At 46.3% G+C, this 22,523-nt stretch overlaps 2 protein-coding genes across 4 annotated transcripts in view; one reads left to right on the top strand and one right to left on the bottom strand.

The window, feature by feature from the left end:
* Positions 1-423: 423 nt before the first annotated feature.
* n4bp2 (NEDD4 binding protein 2) lies at positions 424-19,713 on the bottom strand. 2 transcript variants are annotated; one of them, XM_012865499.3, is made up of 17 exons: positions 18,978-19,713; positions 16,476-17,472; positions 12,672-12,796; positions 12,422-12,510; positions 12,228-12,304; positions 11,993-12,133; positions 7,609-9,355; positions 7,041-7,563; positions 5,708-5,793; positions 5,576-5,621; positions 5,296-5,465; positions 5,079-5,203; positions 4,183-4,312; positions 3,733-3,909; positions 2,834-3,002; positions 1,649-1,772; positions 424-1,556 (listed from the first exon to the last, which is right to left on the bottom strand). In XM_012865499.3, the coding sequence occupies exons 1-17, from the start codon at positions 19,192-19,194 to the stop codon at positions 1,511-1,513; spliced, it is 4,989 nt and encodes a 1,662-aa protein (XP_012720953.2). In that variant the 5' UTR covers positions 19,195-19,713; the 3' UTR covers positions 424-1,510. The 2 variants fall into 2 exon arrangements, with proteins under 2 accessions (XP_012720953.2, XP_035992830.1); XM_036136937.1 differs by having other exon boundaries at positions 1,649-1,727.
* Positions 19,714-20,838: 1,125 nt separating this feature from the next.
* Positions 20,839-22,523, top strand: part of pds5a (PDS5 cohesin associated factor A) — a 34,729-nt gene continuing 33,044 nt past the window's right edge. The window contains exons 1-2 of one of the 2 annotated variants that reach the window (XM_012865500.3): positions 20,839-20,980; positions 21,880-22,039. In XM_012865500.3, the coding sequence (XP_012720954.2) occupies positions 21,926-22,039 (114 nt within the window). In that variant the 5' untranslated portion in view covers positions 20,839-20,980; positions 21,880-21,925. Of the gene's footprint in view, positions 20,981-21,076; positions 21,214-21,879; positions 22,040-22,523 lie in introns of those variants that run through there. The other variant, XM_036136936.1, reaches the window with a different exon arrangement.

The following is a 22,523-nucleotide window of genomic DNA, read 5'->3' as shown; positions in this document are numbered from 1 at the left end:
TAAGTATAAAGATGCTTCAGCACCTTTTTTGGAAATATTGTTAGGACAACGAAGGGTGAATTTGAAAAAATAAAAAATGTTTCTTGACCTGTGACCCACCCCCACCCCCCCAAAATAAATAAAGCTCAAACTAAATATAGGATTTTTATTTTATGTTTTCAGTGTGAGATTTACCATTGGATGCTTTCTTGTCTATCCTGCTTCTAAGAGGCTAGCATAAATGCCTCTGTGTCACATTATATCTAAACCAAAAAAAAAAAAAAAGGAAAAAAAAAAACATTCTTAAGGGCTCAATTCTTCAGTGCAAAGTACGGCAGTGATCGATACGTTTCTAGGGCTATTCCACATCTTGAAAACAGGTCCCATTAACTGTGGAGAGCTGACAATCACACAAACGCATCCACAAGTGAAGACAAATGCAAGTAAAGGTAAACAAATAGATTTATTTTACAAATAGCATACTCTGTTAAAATCGTATAAACAAAATGGTTAAAAAATACATTCTCCTTAAGAATTAGTGTGCTCACAGTAATATATACAAACACTGAAGCGAACTGCTTTGGGAAAAACAAGAAGGCAATTTCCCCCTAGAAAACTAGTGTAGCGTCCTCTGCGAGACGGCAGCTACAACATTTGGCAAAAAGCATTTTAAAAGCTACCAGGAAAGAGCTGGAGACGCCCCACGCGTCGGGTCACCTGAGTTTGTGGGTAGGAGAGCTAGCGGCCGAGCGTTCTCTCACAGACGCCACGTGTTATAAAAACGTTCTCCTGAGGAGGCAGGTGCTGAGCCCAAAGCAGGGCGGCTGCCTCAGAAGCCACAGCAGAGATTGCGCAATCTCTTTGACTGACGCCGGGTCACCTTTCTGGTGCCCTTTGATCATTTGGCCCGATTAACACGGGTTGTGGTGTCTGAAAAACTATCATCCAGAGAAAAGCTCTATCTTCTTTTAAAGCCGCCGACTTTGTAAATGAACTTTAAAACATTGCCTTTAGGGCATAAACTGTGTCTCAAAAACATGTTACCTCAACACTGAAAAGAAGGCCTCCTCTATATGCAAAGCATCGTAACTGATTTAGATGAATTTAGACAAAACATAAACGGCATAGCTCAAAAAGAACTCCCTGGAGCGGGCCGACTTCCAAATCCGGTGATCTAAAACATACAGGAGGTAAAAAATACACCATAAAAGACTTTTTAAAGATAAAATCTATATGCGTTCAACCATCTTAGAGGCAACAATTAACATATTCATGTTTAATCTGGGTGCAGTCCCAATGCCATAAAGTGACAAAGATTTAAATTATGTTCAGTATATTACTACCTTTCAATCTCCAGTCCAGCAGCTGCCAGACTGATGGAGAGCGTTATTGTATGAAAAAAACAACAACAACAACAACAACACACACCAATATTGACAGTTTTTACACACCGTACAAACTGATGCAATGAAAAAAACGAGAGCAAGAGATGAAGAGAGTTTCTGGTTTAGAGCAGCAGAAACGGCTCTTTTCACTTCAAAGAGACCAACACGAGGCCCGGCTTTGGCTCGCTGAACCTGACAACATACACACACAGGAGAGACTATGGGTGAAGACGAACGTTTCTCTGCCGTGTGTGTCGTGTGTGAGTGTGTGTGTGTGTGTGTACCTGTAGTGCTTGTTGGTGAGGTAGTCTATGACGGCGGGCCGGATGCGGGCCACTCCCCCCAGGCTGTGGTTCCCTCTTCCTGTGATGACAGAGAGCTGAGGTTGACACAGACCCTGCTCGCAGTCTGTTCACAAAGAGGCCAAAGAGAAACAAAACACACAGAACGCCGTTAACAAGGAGCACCTTCGCACCACAGTGTAGCCGTGAATGCGAGGCAGGGGTTATTACGCGACTCGTTGCTTCACCACTTCGTGATTCAAGACCTTCATTTCTTTCACTAATTGTACTTTATGTGAAGGATGCAATAAGTCATGCAAACTCCCCCTGTACGTCTCTGCGCTCTTTGAATCATTCAAATTTAGCAAAGAGAAGATTTATGCACATTTTATCTGTGCAAGATTTCATTCAACGCTAGGACCTACAGCTTGTATACTTTTTGAAATATTAAAAACTGTAGTTTCTCAAAGAAATGACTGGAGTAAGACGTTACATCATTCTGATCCCTTCAGCTCTTTGAAGACAAATATCCTCTTTTTTCCTTTTAATTTGAAACACCATCCAAACTTTGAACATATCACCCAGCACTGGTCTTACAACTGTTAAAAAAAAAAAAAATCACAATTAAGGTTTCCTGATGTTTTTGATCAAATTCTGCTTAAAGCTGATGATATGCAACTCTACCGCTAAACTGAGATTCTTTTTTCAATCCCGTTTTTTCCACTGCAGCACCTTTAAAGATATATCAACAAATTATATATCAAGGTAGAAAAATCTGGCCTGTTTTCTATGTGGTGACTGTTTCCAAGAGGTTTATCATTAACGATTACCTTTAACTCTTGCTTTGTGCACAATGTTAAAACTATGACATAATAACCAACATATTTGTTGTGTTTCTTAAACTTTAAACTATATAAAAGTTATGTTTATAACAGTTTGAAGCTTTAATCCATTTAAGATTTGCATGTCTTTATACGTTTCTAGCAAAACTAAAAGGGTTTTAATTTTTATTGCCATTCATTTTACCATTAAAGTCTAAGGATTTCTGCCACACTTCATTCATCTACTCCCTTTAGCTCTTAGCAGCGACGCGGCAGGTTTGTAGGCTTTCTTTCTAGTTCTAGATGGCAAACCTGGTACGTGACTCAGACGTCTGAAGGGAGGCTGAACCGAACGTTTGGGCTTTACCTGCAGCTTTTTCCTCCAGGACCTGAGCCAGATGCTCCAAGGCCTCGCGCACGTGAAGCCCGTGGAGGTCCAGGATGTTCCTGGGCAGCAGCGATGAGTTGACTCTTTCAAATATATGCGCCGCTGCTCTGTGGTTGGCCTCGCGCATCCGCTGGCCGTGCAGGTATCCCTGAAACAGGAGTGGTTTAAAAACAGCAAATAAAAGCACTCCTTTTGTTTGGCTCATTCAACCATTACCGCCACTTTAATCTGTGGACAGCTGAAAACTCACACAACAGAAAAACTGCAGGATAAAGTTGAAGAGAACTATACATGCAGTTCAAATACAGACATTTATAAATCCTATAATATCAGCATGTTTAGAGCAAAAAAAATGTTTTTTATTTTTTGAAATAAAGCGGTCTAATTTTATTTGCAATTTTTTTTAATAGAGCAAACGTCCCATCAGCGCTGGGAGGAATAATAGCAAGTCGAACATTTGCTGCTAAAAGGAATTTAACTCATTTCACATTTCGTCACGTTAACGGCTACTAACTTTGGTTGTAACGTCATTCGTAATCTTCCCGTGATAATATTTCACGTGGAGTTACAGACCAACACAAAGTATTTGTTGTGAAGTGGAAAGAGAGAAACATTTTCACCATTTTATCCAAATAAATATCTACAAAGGACATGCCAAATATATCAACGAATAGAGTCTGAAAACGCACAGCAAACATTTTAGATTTTAATAAGCTAAAGCTTTCCAAACCATGTTATGTTTTCTATCCACGCCACATTTATGCCATGCTCTGTGTTGGTCCATAAAATCCTGCCAGAATACGGTGATGGCTGCAGAGTTTCATTTCTAGCGCTGCGAGGTACAGCTCGTGCTCCATTCTCCGCCTGCATGTCTCTACCTGTTGTGCGTAAAACGAGGCCACTTCCTTGCGGCCCTGCCTGAAAGCTTCTGCGGCCTTGGCAAAGCTCTCGAGCTGTCGCGTGCGCTGCAGATTGGCCTCGGCCCTGAAGTCCTCGTACTCCGGGTCCTCTGTGTCCTGGTAGCCGGCCACAGCGGGCTCCGCCGGTTTCTGCTTCTGCACGGGCGACACAAAAAACTTTTTCAGCGGCGCTCGCTTCCTTTCAGATTTGACAAATGATGCAGCTCCGCTTGTTATGGTTTACAGAATCCACAGACTCACTGGTGTTAGACTTACTTATAATGAACCAATTAACCATGCTAAGATTACTACTTTGTTTTTGGGGGCTTGTTTTGTGTCGTTTTCACATACAAAAACGAATAGAGTCAAATCAGAATTTAAAAAAAAGTAAGAAATGCAAATGAAATGTTTTTAGACATGACTCCCTACCTTCTCCCTTTCCTTGCTGGCTGCTCTGTGCAGGTCCGTCCGAGGAGCTTCGGGAGCAACGACCGTCTTCACGGGCTGCTCCTCGTTCAGGAGCGAGCGCAGAAACAGCTCGGTCTGGGTCAGGCTGTAGCTGTGAGGATGTGAGGAAAGGGCATTTTACAACATGTGACATCATCCAGAGAAGACGGCTCACCTGCTACTACCATCTAATGTAGAACAGATTACTAGATCAATGTGTGCTTCTGTGCTTTTTTTGTCTCTCTTGTTGTGTCTCTGCTCTGTCTTCTGTAACCCCAGTCGGTCGAGGCAGATGACCGTTCATACTGAGCCCGGTTCTGCTGGAGGTTTTCCTTCCCGCTAATGGGTGGTTTTTCTTCCCACTGTCGCTTCATGCTTGCTCAGTATGAGGGATTGCTGCAAAGCCATGGACAATGCAGACGACTCTCCCTGTAGCTCTACGCTCCTTCAGGAGTGAATGCTGCTTGTCGGGACTTTGATGCAATCTACTGGTTTCCTTATATAGGACATTTTTGACCAATCTGTATAATATTATTGATTTTGACTTTGTAAAGTGCCTCGAGATGACATGTTTCATGAATTGGCGCTATATAAATAAAACTGAATTGAATTGAACATTACCGCATCAGTGGCCTGACAGAACACTGGACGTTTGGTTTTTCCTCAACATACGGTGGCCTACAAAGACGTTTAGAGCTTTTCCATTTTCCTTGATCTAAATGAGAAGCTCTACATGGATGAATGGCAAGACCATAAGGAGCAAGAGCAGCTGGAAAATGACTTCAGACTTTTAAAAGAGAAAAAGCACAAAGACAGCAGCCTTGCAGTTTGTCTTAAACGACTACAGGACAGAGGAAGGGGAAACGGTGTTTTCGTACTTGTGATCTCGGAAGATGTCCTGCAGAAAGTGTTTGTCAATGGTGGGGAAAAGAGCGTAAAGTTGCTGCTCTTTCAACAGCGTGGCTCCGTCCCGGCGGTGCAGGTCGACGCGGCTCTGTCTGGTCTGAAAGAAAGACCCCCACGCAGACTTAATGGAGACAACAAGGCACAGCTTTGGTGTCGGACGATGCAAAAACCTGTGGAGTTTTTTATTACCTTCTGCATGTCCTCTAGGGCTTGCTGCTCTTTTATGATGTCTCTGAGAGAGACGTGCGGGCGGGACACGTTCCAGTGATCCATAACCGGCATCCGAGCGCCAGCGTCTGGCTGGCTGGCCAGGGATGTGTCGCTATCTTTGCTCATCACTTGGGAATCCCCCCTCCATCCTGAACGTTTAAAAAAATAATAAAATCCACATTTAAGTAATAATAACTGAGCTCAGTCTGCAAAGAGCGTCCAGGTTTCCTCCGATGGTCGACGGCGTTCTGCTACTTACTCTCTTCGAGCAGCTGGAAGGAGAGAGCCGCTTGTCTTTGCCTTTCCTGAACAAGGAAACACATTTATGAAAGGTGAGCGGACGCGCGACGGGGGGGACGTCGACGCAAGTGGCTGCAGGATTCAAACTCGCCTGGATAGTGTCTTTCCACTTCTGGTGGAGGAGCTTGGCCAGATTCAGGTCCATCTGCACGTCAAAGTCATCGGCTGAACACGAGCCTGGGTACGAGGAAGCAGAGAGGACAGAGCTCACGTTCAGCCCTTCAGCGAGCCGGTGAAGAAATCAACGCTATGTGGTGGAGCCTTGTAAAATCATCAATGCCTATAAGGCCTGTCACCTTTAATGCCTTTTAATGGGACTGGACGGAGCTACAGAATGTGCCGCATAACTGAGAAGTGGAAGGAAAGCTGTTTCAACGACGTAAAGTTAAAACTCAAATGTCTGCATTTGTATTTAGCCCTTTAGTCAGAACTTTGAAAGACCACCTTTCACTGACCATTTATATTTGCTGAATAGCTCCGGCTCAGTCAGAGCGGATGGAGGACATCCATAAAAATTTAATTTCAGGCCTCGCCAAGTATTCTCAGCAGGATTTAGGTCTGGAGTTTGACTAGGCCATTCTAACACGTGTGGTTGGCTCTGTAGCATCGGCTGTCATTTAAGGGTTGTTGACCCCCTACAAGCCTTTTGTAGCAACCAAATAGATTGCTGCCAGGGTTTTCCTGAACGCAGCTCCTTCCATCGGCCCGGATCAGCTTCCATGTCCAGAGTTGAAGCAACGATGCCACCACTGGGTTTCAGAGGGCAGGACGTGTTCAGCGTATCGGAAACCTCCCGTCCTGCTGTTGCTGAAAATTTTTGACCGTATCAACTACAGACGACCCATTTGGCTCCTTTTTCTGTTATTGCCCCTCCATTTACTGTGAGGTTCATCTCAGCACGTCAGACAGAATTGCGATAATGGATCGAATCAAAGACGATGCGGCAGCCGCGACTATGTCTGAATGTTTTGAAGGTGGCGTGAGATGTTGCGGTGTCAGTTTTCTGCCCACACGCGTGTTTTGCATGCAGGTCAAAGCTTCAGTCTCGGTCTCTTCTTACCCGAGCATCTGCTGCCACGTCGGTGCCAGCGGTCGGATCTGTGGGAGTGTAATAGTCGTAGTTTTGCTGCCAGCGCGTCCTCCTACCTGAGCCGTGCATTTCTGCAGCTCCTACAGAGTTAACAGGGCGTCTCTATCTATAGTGGCGATTAAACCACTTATTTTTATTTAGGGGTATCAGCGGATACGGGGCTAAATACAAATGCACACCACGTTTATCATGTTTTTATTAGCAAACAGAGGAATATCAGAGCTTTCTCAAGCGTATATCACAGCTACCCTTACCCAAAGCTTTAGGGGAGTATTTCGGTTTAAAACACATCGACAGGAAGCTGTTCACGGAGCGAACGCTGCGTGTAAATTACCTGGGTCTACGCCGACGGGACCAAAGAGCTCCGTGAGCTGCAGCGCCAGCTCCGTGGGTAGTTTCAGCTCCACGCTTTGGATGTCCAGGTGTTGGCTCCGTCTCTCGGCTTTCCTCTGGCCTTGCTCTCTTTCCATCTCCTCCAGCTCGGCCTGCAGCAGCCGATTGATCTCGTCCATGCTCGCGCTGTCGTCGGCGGTCTCGTCTTCGAAATGCAAGACGTACGCCCCGCCGTCCACGCCCTCGCCCCAGGCGCCGCATTCCAGGTCGGCCTGCGGAGCCGGGCGGTCGGCGTCGGCGCTTTGCTGGAGCGGCTCTGCGGCGTCGGGGGGCCACGTTTCTGTCTGAGGTGGCTGGGCTGGGTCTGATGGTGGAGCTGGAGCCGATTCAAACGCGTTGCTGCTTCTGTCGCCTCCATCCGACCCGTCACCTGTCCCACAAGCCGACTCCTGGGCCTCTCCTCCAGCCCCACTGTCTTCTCCTTCTGGCTCGTTAACCGGCTCCAGACAATAAGCAGCACCTGAAGCCTCACCTGGAGCCTCACATGGAGCCTCGGTGCGGCCGGATGACTGGACGGGTCCCCCCTCACAATCCTCCTCCCTGAAAAACCTCTCCCCGGAGTCCAGCAGCAGGTTGGTGCTCCATTCCAGGTCGCCGCTGCACTTGTCGTACAGATCTTCCAACGTATCGAAACTGACGAGTTTAAAATGCCGACTGAGAATGCGCAAGCTCTCCAGCCGGTCCCTGGACACCCTGACCTCCTTCTCCTCCACCTGGGTGCCCCTCTCGTGCACCACCCTGTAGGGCACGTCCGCGTGGCCGGAGGAGCAGACGCCCGGCGCCGCGAAGGCCGGCGCGAAACGGGAAGAGTTTCCTTCCAAGACCCGGACGTCCGGGGCGGGTCCGCCGGCAGCCGGGCCGCCGGAGCCGTGGAGGCGGTTCAGACGCCAGAGGAGAGCGAAGTCCTGAGGTTCGGTCTGAGTGGGGCAGCCTGTTTCTGCTGGCAGCTGAGGACGGCTGGGTGACTGGCTGCGCAGGCCCAGGTCTGCTCTCAGGTCTGAGCTGGTGCTGCTTTTCTGCTCCACGCTTTCAGCCGCAGTCCTGGGAGAGTCCCACTCGCTGCTGGACGAGTTGTGAGAGAAGGTGAGGGCCAGCTTGCACTGCTTACCGGACCTCCGCCCCTGTTGCTGCTTTTTCTCCTGACTGCTCACGCAGCTTTCTGTTTCGGGGGGCAGCTCAGACGCTGCGCTATCAACCTGCTTGGTAACGGCCTCGGGTGCCACGGGGCTGAGATGTCCTCTCAGACGAGCGTCGCCGCCTTTAGCTCCGCCGCCGCATACGTCTGCTGACTCGGTCGCTTCTTCGCCGGCGTCCCCTTCGGCGTCGGCCCTCGCTCCGTTCTCCCCGCCGACTCCTTCACGACCGTCTGGGCCGGTCCGTGACTCGCCTAGCTTCCAGTCCTGGACGCAGTCTGGGAGGACCGCCTGGCTTTTGTCCGGCTGCCCGTCTTTGCCGCTGCGGGCGTGAACGTCTGCCTCCTTCTCGGACTCTTCCCCCGAGCTGAAAGAGCGCCACGAAGCCGCCTGATCCGTGACCGCACCCGTCTGAATGAGATCCAGAAGCTTCTGAAACTCTGTGATGTCAGGACCTGACGTTACCACCTCTGCTTTTTCATCATCGTCGTCGTCGTCATCATCATCACCCGTTTCCTTTACTTGCATCTCTAGGTGCCTCTCTGCTCTCCTCGCCGGCCGCTGCTGAAGAGACCGCCCACACGGCCAGTCTCCGACAAAATGAAGCATCTCAGACTTCTCTTCGTCGCCGTTCCTCGCAGCCTCCTCCTCCTCCGGTTGCTCGTCCTGTAAGGCTTCTTTGTCTGAGGCGTCGGTGTCTTTAACCAGGTCTGCAGCTTCCGTCTGGTTCAGACCGGACCTTCTGCCTGATCTCTCCCTCCTCACCCTTTGTGCAATGGATTCAGAGAACGCCACGGGAACTTCCTCCCCGCGGTGGTCTACGTTCATCACCGACTCCACGATGCAATCCGGGATCCCGCCGTCCCCCTCAGACGCGCTCTGCTCTGAATCCATTTCACCCGAATAAATGTCACCGTCGGCGTGGAAGGCTTGTTTCCCGGGCGGCTGGAGATGGAGCGACTCGGTGGATTGACGGGAAGCGCCGTCGTGGGACCCGGCCTCTCCGGGGCCGCTGACGGAGGACACGTCGGGGAGGGAGGAATGCAGATGAGGCTGGGAACGTTGACATCCCTCGTTCAGTCTAGGCTGGTCTACGAGGTCTGGGGCGTCCGCTGAGAAAGACCTAGAGAGAGAAGAAGAACAAGAATATATGAAACGGGACGCTTTTCACTCATCAGCGCAGACGAACATTTATGTAAGCCTTCAGAAAATCAGGCGAGACTTACAGTTTACCTGCTCAAAAGAAACGAGGCACGAGATTTTTAAGATTTCTTAAGCGTTTCGAAATCCTGTCTTTAGCCGGTTTTACTGGGATTTTATTTGATAGACCAACAAAAAGTTGCACAGGGAGGGCAAATGGCAAAATAAGCTGTGTGAATCTGTGTTCCTCCCTTTTTACTCTAATGCCCCTGAATAAATTCCTGTGTAACCAATTACCCGTAAACATCAACTCTTTTATCAGATAGAGCCCATCTGTGTGTAATTTACTCTTAGAGTCTGAATCCAGCTGTTCTGTCGAGGCCTCAGGGGATTCTTAGAGAACATTAGTGAACAAACAGCGTCATGAGGACCGAGCAGCACAGCAGAGACGTTTAAAGCAGGTTTAGGTTATGAAAAACTGCTCTGCTTCTCACATAGCTCTGTTCAGTACATGTAAAAAAAGGAAAGAGCAGAACTATAACCCCGCCAAGACAAGACTGTCCACCTGAGCCGACAGCTCGGACAAGAAGGGCATTAATCATAGAAGCAGCCGTGGTGACTCTGGAGGAGCTTCAGAGATCTACAGCTCAGGTGGGAGACTTTGCCGACAGGATCATCGTTTGTCATGCACTCCACAGCCTGGACGTTATGGACGAGTTTAAAGAAGAAACAAAAGCTTATGTTGAAAGAAAGCCATGAGAAGCTTTTTTTACAGTTTGACACCAGCCATATGGGGGGTCACACCAAACATGTGGGAAAAGGTGGTCTGGTCAGATGAGAGCAGCATTTCATTTCAGGGCTAAATGCAAAGCGGCATGAGTGGCGGGAAACTAACATCACCCTGAACACACCATCCACACGGAGGTGGTGGCATAATGCTGTGGGGATGCTTTTCGTCAGCAGGGACAGGGAAGCTGGTTGAAGTTTACGGGAGGATGGATGGAGCGTTACACAGAGCGATACCGGAAGAAGACCTGGAAGAACCTCCAACAGACTGGAGACTGGAGAAGGGATGGACAATTAATCACATTTTTAATACAGATGCAATTTTTAGAAATATAATTTCCAAATTGCAGAGATCTGCAATTTCTGACTAAGTAACAATTAATGGATCAGAAACGTCCTTTATGTGTTGGTAACATGTTTAATGTGGGTTTACCTCCACATGGAAGGGAAGAGAGCTGCAGCAGTGAGATAATCTAGTTTATATAATCATACTGTTTTACCAGAAACTTTCAGGAATCTCACCATAGCATTAAGTACTGGTCAATCAGTTTAATACATAGACCTGTTTGTTGGTTAAACGTTATGCCCAACTCAATTGAAAGCTGCTCTCTTGAATAACAATATTCTGATTAATAAAAAGAGTGAAATTTCTTGTTTTAAATAGTCCTTGTTTACAAACATCTTCATCTACAGGACAGATTTTTTGCTTGTGGTTAATGCAGAGAAAAGTCCAAATTAAATCGCAAATTATGGTTGAAATATATTGAGATTTAATTGCACAGCCGTAGGTTTGAGCGGAGGCTCATCTTCAAACACGACAGCGACCCTAAACATAAAACCAGACGTGCAATAAAACAGTTTAGATGGAAACCTGAGCATGTGTTAAAGTGGCCCAGTCAAAGTAAGAAACTACAGCAAGACTGTCATAGCTGATGTTCACAGATGTTCTTCTGAGATCAGCCTATTTCAAAAAGAAAGGGGAAAGGTTTCAGCCTCCAGATGTGCGGGTAGAGACGTACCCCATAATTACTGGGAGGCGTTCTTGCTGTGAAGGGCGAACCTACAAAGCTCTGATTTGGGGAGAGATGGGTCAGATTTGTTTGTTTACTGAAAACTATCACTTCTATTCCACTTCCCAATAGTACTGATTTAATTCACGTTTGTGGTTATAACGGGACTGAATGTAAGAGTACTTTCTCAACGGCCCTTTGTTTTTTCTAGTCAAAATACTTCTAACATTCCTTTTTATTCTGAAAAATATCAACTCTGTTGCTTTCTGCCGTGAAAACAGTAACTAACTTGTTATTACAACCTGAGATGAAAAAGAAACAGCGTCAACGTCACATTAGCTTCAGGCCAAACAGAGAAACATGTTGGACAGACACCAGGGGCGGTTCTAGACAGGGGCCAACAGGGGCCCATGCCCCTGTAGAACTGGTCCTGGCCCCTGTTATGGCCCCTGTACTAAAGACATAACATTAAATACACTTCTAATAATTACTTGCAATGGCAAAGAAACCATAACTGGTTGGTCACTTTGACCAATTTTATCTTTTACCTATACAGTTTTACTCTAAGAAGGATATAAAAATTAAGATGTTTCACGTTTAGCTTTAGCCGTATTGAGCTGGGGGCAAAGTTTTCAACTGCTTGATCAGGGGTCTGAAATCTGCAGTTCCAGAGCCACAAGTGCCTCACTTAATATTATTACACAGTTAAATATTGCCATTTTATTGTTTCATTTTTTTTGTTCTGTGGCCCTGTGAAAAAACACTGGCCCCACCTTGGCCCCCCTGGTAAATTGAGTCTAGAACCGCCACTGACAGACACTCACGGTGAGAGGCAGCTCTCCTGAAGAACAGCCTGCTTGGAGTCGGGCGTGTGAGCGCCCATGATGGACTGGACCGTGACGAAGCGCTCGTATCCGTTCAGCATGCGACGGATCGTGTCGACGGGAACGTTGTGGGTGGTACGCCTGTGAATGAACACACACACGCAGAGAAGGACCGTCACCCTGCGCCGCGCCGCTGCTCATAGACAAAAAGGACAGACGCTCCACAGCCTCTCACCTCTCCAATTCTCTGGCCTTGAACTTCCACCAGGTGTCCGGCTCTCTGAACAGCACCTTGTACCCGTGTCTCAGCGCCTGGAGCAGACAGCATTTGTTTCAGTAAGTACCGCTCCAGCTCTCTGCGCTCTCTCTGTCACAGCACAGGCGGCTATCGTGTGATTCAAAGAAGCCTTTTTTCTGGTTGGTTCGGACCTGAGCCACGTAGGGTTTCATCTCCCAGCCCTGCATGTTGGTGTTGTCGACGATGACGGGGTTCTTGCCCCTCTCCAAAGCCTCCCTGGCTGCGGGACACAAGTTGCAGAGGCAAAACGGGAAAAACTAAAAACGTGGGTCAACGGATGCATGCATTTAAGCAAGCGACCAAAAAAATACAAACTGAACTGCAGAACAACATTTCTAAAAAGGGGTCACAGACATTTTATCATTTGTGTTGAATGTTAACCTCGTTTATGGTTCCACTCGTGGGCTTCCCCCAGGGCCGTGGGGTCAAACTGGTACCCTGTGCCGTGGCTGAAATAGTCATCGGTGCTCAGCACCACTCCGCCGGGGTTATGCTCCAACAAGGCTCTGCAGAGAGGAAACAAGGCTTAAACATGAGGCAACATCTCAGGGGATCCAGTCACATGCGGCAAAGCTTCGGAGTATTCAGGCCACTGCCGGGGTTTTCATGTAAAGCGTCATCTTTACGGGAGATCAGGGCTGGGCGCTAAATCTGATTAATCAATTCATTTGAATTTACAATTTATTAAAGACTTCATTTTTGGAAAATCGGGAATTTATTTTTGCAAATGCCCTCATTGGGCTTCCGTGAAGATAATAGCATGCAACGCTGAATATATCTTTAGGAAAATATATTCTCAAAATATAGTAAAGTATAGATTTTTTTTTTACTATAAAAAGGTGAGACGCTTTATTCACTTACTGTTTTTAAGTTAGTTTGAAGTTACACAAGCGAAGTGAAGCCCTGTTCTTAGCTCATTGTGCGACGCCACTAGCAGCAAACATGGTGTTATGATGTCATTACGATGGCAGAGCCGCCATCTTGGTTTACAGGCAGGTTTAACAGCTCGCATTTGGCTGCAATTTGAATTCAGGTCAACTCCCAGACAAAATGCTATGTTTTTGTTTGTTTTTAAAAAGAACTTCTTTAATTTCTTTTTTTTGATATGAAATCCGATTCATTGGATTTGGTATAGTATAATCTGAGATTTTATTTTTCAGACATAACACCCAGCCCTACAGAAGATTTATCTTTTCAAATCAGTAGCTCCAGAAATCTCTATTAATTTATTTACTGCTACTTACGACCAGTAAAACGCCACTTTAAAACAATTTTCTCAATTTATCATTTAAATATTGACTTTATAACATATCCTAGCTTTTTACACAAGAAAACAAACATGCAGCATATGGTGAAGGAAAAAACAAATGATGCCAAATGTATCTTAAATAAACACTGACACTGTAATAAAGCATATATTTGTACATCTTTATTTGCCTCGCATTATGGCCGGGCAATGATTTCTAATGTTTTCAATCAAATAATAAATGAACTACACTCTCTGTGCCGACTCTTTTTCATGATATTTTGCCTTCTTTGTTCACTTCAGTAACAAAATAAAAGTAGATTCTTAACGTTGACATAGATTTAGACTAAAAAAAAAATCGTATTTCAGAGATTGTCATCACTTAGCATAGGATTGAGCTTTTATTTCCCCCAATTTCCATGATAAACTGTCAGGTTACGACCTGGCGACACCATTAGGTTGGTATATTTTAACTGAAGATACCTTTGAAAGCCATTTTCTCTGTAGCAAGATGAAAACCTTCATACAAAATTTACACATATTCGAAAGTGTCCGTAAAAAATCCGTAAATCTTTAATTCCAGTAAAGGTAACAGAGTGTTGAAAAGAAAGTGTGCATCTTCTTACAGATTTTCTACTGCTTTTGCTTTTTCGTCAGACCTTAATGTCTCAGATCATCAAAACAAACATAAATAAATTCTGAGCAGATAAAGTCAACCTGGGGCAATGGGACAGCTACCGTCTAAAGAGGTTCCCTTTTGTCTCGTCAGTCTACAGAACACTTTCGAAGAGGTCTTGGTGATCATCAAGATGTTTTTTTAACAAATGTGAGACGGGTCTTTGTTTTCTTGTTGGTCAGCGTGTGGGTTTGGCCTTGAAACTCTTCCACAGATCCAGTTTCTTTCTTATCTCAGCCAAATGAGGGATGGAGGTCATTAGATGTTGCTCCTGGTTGTTCTGTGACCTCCTGGAAGTCACTGACGCACTCCTGGGAGTAACTTTGGAAAGCCGGCATCTGCTGTCAAGGTTTTCTCTTGACTAATCCGTGTTTTCTCTATCTGTAGATAATTGCTTTCTTTGCAGTTCACTGCAGTCCCAATGCCTTAGAGACCTTTTTGTAATCCCTTCCGGACTGTTTGTCATCCGTTCTTGAATTTAGGATCGGGAACTGATGTCTTGTATTTAGTGGATAACTTGGGATCCTTCATGTTGTCAGCCAGACTCTAAATGTTTTTTTCATTCAACAGGTTTGTCGATCGGGCCAAGGTGTGGCTAGGGAAATTGATCTCAACTTTCTAAAATATGAGTAAACACAGTTTAAGGCGTGATTTAGAAAGCGCCTCAATTACTTTTCAAACAGGGCCAGGTTGGTTTTTAATAGCTTTTTCCCCCTGCTTAAATAGAATAATCCTTTGAAAACAGTACTTTGTACAGTATTTGCTCAGGTTATCTTTGAGATTCATTTTTATTTGAGTTTATGAATCATAAACTCGGGCTGGAGCGATGGGGTTTGATGCCTTACTGTAAACATTTTGAAACTAACAAGAAGGTTGACCAATATGTGACTAGGTATATACGCTATGAAATCTAACATTGTATCTCATTTGGATTTTGGGGAACATAAAAAACGAAACAGGGAGGGTTAAGGTAAACGTATTCTTATATTCCACCTAATATAACCTTAGATATAAAAGCTATACACGGTGAGGTCTTGGAACGCTTGAGTCGGTCCATCCCTGGGTCGCATCGCTGCGTAGCTCGTGTCCGGCTGAATAAACGTCCCTGCTTGAACACCAGAAGATATTTGCCACCCGTTTTTCCAGTGAGGTACCTAAAGAGCATTTCTTTCTTTTAATATTGGTTCCAGAGAGCCAGATGGAGGTGAAAAAAAAGTCACCTTCATGAGTCACGATGCACCATATTTATCCATGTCTGTACATGAGAAGAGCCCCTTTGACTTAAATGGTCTTGGAAGTAAAAACAAACTAAATCATTTCTAAAAAACTCCCCTCTGAGGTGTCAAAAGTAGGGCTGGACAATATATAAAAAAGCATATTGATAAAATAGAAATAATATTGATCCATATTGATAACTATCAACAAATTCAAAACATATTTTAAGTGCAGCCGTTTTATGATGATACTTAACGACCTATTTTTGGACACAGAACACACAAACGCTGAATTCAAACTTAACCCTTTATTCAAACAAGTTTTTATCAAAACTGCAAGGATTTAAAAAAAAATGAAAACGGCTGCTCTCTGAACTCTTTAAAGGGGGCGGAGCTTATGGTCAGATGTATCATTCCAGGGTCTGCGATGTGATTGGTTGGGAGGATGTAACGACTGTAGTATTAACCCACATGATAGGCTAGAATACAAAAGGAAGGAAAACTGTTCTATTGACCTTTTTATTGACCCTTTTTTTCTATCATCGATATACGTCTATGGATCAGTATATATTGTTATTGAATTATCGTCCAGCCCTAGTCAAAAAGCCAAGTAATAATTTAGTGAAAAAAGGGGAAAAAAAGGAAGAAAAAAAGGGGAAAAAAGAGGAAAAAAAGGGAAAAAAAGAGGAAAAAAGGGAAAAAAAGAAAAAAGAGAAAAAAGAAAGAAAAAAAAATTATCGTCCAGCCCTAGTCAAAAAGCTAAGTAATAATTTTGTGAAAAAAGGGGAAAAAAAGGGAAAGAAAAAAAAAGAAAAAAAAAGAATTATCGTCCAGCCCTAGTCAAAAGGCCAAGTAATAATTTAGTGATGATGTTAAGATGTAATTTATTGGCTCAAGTACACAACACAAACGGAAAGAAAGTCTGAAAGAGGACAAGCTGTAATGATTTCAAGTCCCTGACAATAGGAGTAATTCTCACACACACACACACACACACACTCACACACACACATCTGAGGCGACCAGTCAGAGTATCAAAGCACGTTTACCTTGCCAGGGTTGACTTGCCGGAGCCCGGAGCACCCCGGAGCAGCACCAGCACCTTTCCTTGCAGCTGCAGCCTGCCGTGGGGGGCCGGGGCCTGGGGGGCCGCCGACGGGGCCCAAGACTTGGGGACGGTGGCGGACGGTTTGAGAGGTGCTTGGCTGACGGGGCCCCAGTTCAGCCAGGGGGAGGCGTGTCTGGAAGGGCTGAGCCAACAGGAGGGCGCCTGGGCCACAGGGGTGATGAAGGCCGGCCTCTGGGGGCAAAACTCTGGTGCGGCCAAGTTCCAGGGGGGTAACATGTGGCCGTGTGGATGGCTGCTCAGTAACCCCACTTTGGATCTGGCTCCTGTGATCGATGAGTCAGAGTACGTGGGTGCAGGCAAATCTGGGTTAGGCGGATCCGGCTTTTTATACAGCTGGAAGGCAGAGGGGCGCCCTGAAGCCGCCAGGTCCAGAGGCGGCTTGGAGCCGTCTGGGAAGCTTTCTGTCGTCAGGTGTGTGAAATCCAGCACGTCTCTCCGTGCCTCTAGGACCACGTCTCCCCAGGTGCTGAGCTCATCCAGGGGAGAGGGAGCTCCGGACAGCTCCTCCGCCGAGCCGCCTGACAGGGACGGCTGGGTGGGAGGGCGCTCCCTGCACGCAGCCTCCACGCTGCTCTGAAGCAGCTCCGGGAGTCCCTGCTGAGGAACGGGCGGCGGAGGGAACGCGGCGGACGACGCGCTGCCGGGCGGCTCGTCTTTCACGCCTCGCTGCTCGGTCAGCGTCGCCAGCTCTCGGTCGATGAGCAGGTCCAGGTCCTCCGTCAGCAGGCTCGACGACAGAGGAGAGGAGGGGGGACGCGGCGTCCCGAAGGGGTGCCCGTCCGGATTGGGCTGGGAAAAGCCATGCGGGTCCAGCAGGGCGGCAGCAGTGCGCTCGAAGCCAGAAACGGCGGGGGGGCGAGGGGCCGCGACTTCCGCCGCATCAGACAGCTCCAGCAGAGAGTCCATTGCATTTTCAACTGAGGCAGACACAGACGGGCCACATTAGTGACGGAGTACAGTTTCCTGAACCACCACGATTTCAATTAACAGCACTTCCTGCGCTCATTAAACAAATTTGACGTAAAAAATGTGCATAAAATAACCCAAACACATAAAAAAAGCAACACAAACGTAACAAATGCGCCAGATTGAAAACAGTCTAGTGCTGAATTTAAACAATTACTTTTCTTTTAAAGGAGCATGGTGTAAGTTGTCGGATGTTTACAGAAGCCTGCCCCCTTCTGGCGACAAGTTGAAATGACACCAGTGTTGTGCTCATGTGTGGGAGAAGAGGAAAAGCATCTGCCACAGGTATTTTGTTTAGAGCCATAATGTCTTCTGAGGTAAGAAAGCTATAAATATTAAAGTTAACCCATGTTTTCTCACTAAAGCATCGATTACAGAGGAGACTCAAAGTGAACGAGAGCATGCAGCGTGTCACACCCACCCACACAGGAATCGGCCTGAATAACTCTCTAATAAACTGACTAATCCAGCCTATAGAGGCTACTGTGGTATAGAGAGGATAACTCATTTTACAAGTCGGGCAATTGTAAGGACATGTATGGAAAATGAAATAATAAATATTTAACGTCAAAGCTCAAGTTATGCACCTTTAAATGTTATTCCACACAGATCCCGCCCAAGGCAACAGTGAGTAAAGCCACTGCTTAGGGCTACAAAATCAACAGCCCTAGAATATAAACCCCAAAACTTCACAGGTGTTTATTAAAAGCGAGCCCATGTTTCAGTTTGTCCAGATAATTTTGAAACAGCTAATTTTTTCGTTATACACCAAGGAATCCACCGGGGATCAGAATTGGACAAATCTACTAGTAGAAACTCTTGCCACTGTAGAGGATTAATCCTGTCTGCCTCCTCAGACATCTACATCGTAAGCTTATCGCAGCTGCTCACAAATAGATCTTAAATATTAACTGAGTGTAGCTGTGGTCAATGAACCCTCATTGCAGGAAGGCTTGAAATCAATACTTCGAACGCCTCGTCTACATCTTATGGCTCTTAATAGATTCATTCTGAATGACCGAGGTTAATATTGTGGGAGAAGGTTTAATAAAAGCCAGACATCTGTCACACAACTCTGATGTGCGATCCACAAAGGCCAAGAATGGACCACGCAGAACCGAGCTCGGTGTTTTTATGCTTGCTGGTGGGTGGTGGTGCTGTTGTGTTCCACGGGATGAATCCTGCTTCATATTGGTTTGGCGGACTGTGAAAGAAACACGCTGATCCAGGCCATCCAGATAACAACAACGCGTCGGTGTTTTTTTTTTTTTTTTTAAGCTGTCCGTGGCAACAAGTGGACTAGTTTAATGGGTCTGCTGGACTACTGGTGAGGCATAATGTGTCTTTGAACGCTCCAACTTAGAGCCGCCGCGCTAACTGGTTAGCCGAGTTCCGACCTGAACCAGCAGGTCGGACACCGAAGCTTCCGCGTGTTTTCTTTTATTTATAATAATACCTTTAAAGTCGCACTCAGAGAGCACGATGTGAATAACCTCTGGGTCCAGGTGAGAAAACATCTCCTGCATTCTTTTAAGGATGCTCTCCTTTCCGGCGCTGCCGGGGTGGAAGTCATATCTCTGGGGTGGCGGTGGGTAACCCTCGGGTCGTCCTCCCTCGGCTGGCCCATTGGGCTGCCTGGCCGGGCTCTGGCCGTTCTTCTTTCTGCGAGGCATCCCGTGAGCCGAGCGACAGCCGCCGGCTGCTCTCGTTAGCTTCGGGGCGAGCTAACGAGAGACCGGGGAGTCACGGGAGAGGGTCCCGAAGCTAAAAACATGCTGCTATCGCGTCCACCGGGTTAACCAGAGAGCAGGAATTCAAGGTTCCGGTCTCCCCACAGCGCTCCTAGTGGTGGAGCTGTGGAGCTGCAGCTGCGCCGGAAACTGCAACCTGTACGCTTCCGTTGGGAAGCGGCAACCTTCAAAATAAAAGCTGGACTTTTACTTCTCCCGTCGGCACTATAAGGCCCCGCCCGGTGATCCACCAACAGCATTCCCTAAAAAAAAAACAAGGCATGATTCAGCCTTTAAACAGGTTATTAAACACATTTGGACGGGAGCGGAAGATGATCGCCAGTGAACCTTTCAAAACGAAGAAAGCCGTACAGTGAAACGCTAAAACGACAATAACACAATTTCAATGCGATAAAAGTAGAGCACCGCAGAGGCACGCTGGGTAAAAGTTACTACGAGATGATAAATCACGTGACAGGATGCACTCCTTGCCAGTCAGCCGGGGGTTAACCCGTGAAATGCTGATAACAACACGGAGGGGGACTAGACTTAGACAACTTTATTCGGCATTTTGTATGCACAGAGTGCGTACAGAACGAAATTTCGTTTGCATACAGCTTGAAAATTTCAATGAATTGCAAGTAGATTTCATAATAAAGTAAATTACAGGATAAAATGACAGGATAAAGTGCAGCAGTGATTTCACAGTAATGTAAACAATGCAGGACAAAGAGACAGTGTGCGATGAAAGTGTACAGGTGAGTATATCTTAAAAACCATTTGTATGTGCAGAAATGATTTGTGCAAGAATGCATTTTAAAGACTGAGACTACTTCTAAAATGTATTATTTTTACTTAATTTGGAAGGGAACAACAAAATAGCTTAACAGTTGAATTAATATACATTAGTGTCATTTTGATTTCGATTGGTTATTTTTATTTGTATATCATTTATTATTACACATATTGAAATGATTCATCAGAATATGTTGAGCATGCATTTCAGCGTATCTTCTACACAGACGGTTACTTACGTTGTGGTTTGTGGTCTGACGTGTCGTTTCTACTATCGCCCTGCCAGCGTCTAATCTTATAGCGAGCTGAGTTTATGACATATAATGCAAACCACGATAGGTCTACGACTTCTGGCTACTAAACAGCATATAGGTTTTCCTTCTATTGGTTATGTTACAAAATATTTGTCTTTCTTTTGAGACACATTGTCATACGTGACGTATAACTACTGTATACAGACCGCCACTGTCGCCGGTGGATGTGAACGGGGCATCTCTGATATGCAAATGGTGCGCACCCCTTTGAAATAATAAAAAAAAATGTTGTCACCAGTAGAGGTCGCTGTTTCACAAAAACATATATTTATGCCCCTTGATAATCACAGTTTTACTATGAAAACTGGTGAGAAAGGTTTACCAGGAAGTTGTTGTTGGGCGTGGTTTACATACATTAATTGTAACTTTGCGTTTTTATGTAAACAGAAAAAATACATGCGGAAAGAAAAGAGCAAAGACACGGGGTTATGGCGCATGTTTGTTTGTTTCCGACTCCCGCCATCGGGGCTGCAGTGCTGCCCTGAGACCGTGCGGGGGCGCTCTGAACCCAATCTTCGCACAGAAACAGACAGCATTGACTGAAGGGGCAGAGAGAGCTTTGTGCCGAAAACTAAACCTATCTGAGTCAGACTAATGAATTAAAACGGCCCGATTGGAAGGTAAATGCTAACGGGAGGCGTTTGACGCGCATTCCGGCTCTGGGGATCCTTGGTTCTTTAACCAGAAATAGATTAATTTAGCAGTAGTTGGGCTGCTCAGATTCATCCGTTGGGGCAAGTTGTTGGTGAGTGAGGAGGCTCCGGGGCGACGGTAGCAGCAGCAGCAGCAGCAGCCCTGTCTAAACTAGCGGCTGCACGGACCGATGCTTGGAAGTTGAGAAAGCTTGTAACAAGTAAACCAGCTTGCCTTTTGTTTTTTTAAACTTCTCAAAGTAGTTGTATTAGCTTAGAAGTGCCCGCACCGATCACGAACATTTGGCGTTGTGAAGAAAGACGAAGGAGTACTTTGACTTCCTCTGTGATTGCCCGTGGACGTAGATGTGATGTGTGGGGGGGGGGGAGACCCTGGATAGTTTGAGGCCTGTAGGCTAGCAGAGCAGGCTAACCAGTTAGCGCGGCTAACATCACTTCCTTCCCGCAAAACGCGACTGTGACAGTGGATATTCGCCCACCGCGCCGCTCCTGGAGGGGCTTCCGCAGCGACGCGGCTCTGCCTTGCTTCCGAAGTGACAGTCAAAGTCGTCCCCGTGTCCGTGTTGTGGAAAACTAACGTAAAGGAAGAGAAAAAAAAACACCCAGCTGATGTTTTAGCCGTGTTACCTTAGCATCCGAGCTAACAACATGCCAGATGCCGGTCCGCGGGGATAGCTTTTGTCCGACGCGCGCGCTCGGTTAGAGGGCTGCTTCGCCGCAAAAGCGCGGACGCGTCCGCCGCGGGGCGGGCTGGCCAGGTGGAGGTGTTTGCTCGGGAAGGGGGTGCGAAAAGCCAGGGTTTGTTTTTTTTTTTTGGACGGGCGCGCTAGCATGCTTGTGCTGAACTGAAGTTTTCTGACCCATAGAGGCCAGTAGAAGACCGTGTGGACCGTACGCCAAGAGAGAGAGAGCATGGAGTTCCCGCAGCAGCAGAAGCCCGCGGGGGACGGGAAGATCGTCTATCCTCCCGGAGTGAAGGAGATCACGGACAAAATAAGCAACGACGAGGTGGTCAAACGCCTGAAGGTATGGCGACAAGGCTTCATTGTAGTTCAGACTCCAACCAAAGTCACCCCCCCTCCTCCCCTCCTGCCCTGGCACAGTGCCACAACTACCCCAACTTTGTCAGCCCTGTTATTGATTGTCCTGTTTGTACTTTTACGCAGCTGGTTTCTGTGTGATGCTGAGCAGCAGCTGAGATCTCTGCTGCATTATCCCCCCCCCCCTTTTTCTGTGTGTGTTGTCGGTCATGTTAGAGCATACGGGGGCTGTCATGTTTAAAACGGCGTCCATAAACGACGCAGGATTCCTGATCTGTCTGAAAAGATGCGGATTTGTTTTCTCAGATGAGGCAGATTTTCTCCTAGAGCATCATTCATGCATAGCGTGACGCTGAAACTTTGTGGGTAGCAGCAACAACAACAAATTCAGTGTCAAAATATTATCTCTTTTTTTTTTTTTTTTTTTTTTTTTTGCAGTATTCTTTTGTCTAATAGGTAAACATTATTTA

Source organism: Fundulus heteroclitus, chromosome 5 (assembly GCF_011125445.2).
Source record: "Fundulus heteroclitus isolate FHET01 chromosome 5, MU-UCD_Fhet_4.1, whole genome shotgun sequence".
Classification (NCBI taxonomy): domain Eukaryota; kingdom Metazoa; phylum Chordata; class Actinopteri; order Cyprinodontiformes; family Fundulidae; genus Fundulus; species Fundulus heteroclitus.
The sequence above is the reverse complement of the archived record's forward strand: the minus strand, read 5'-3'. Positions and strand labels throughout refer to the sequence as shown.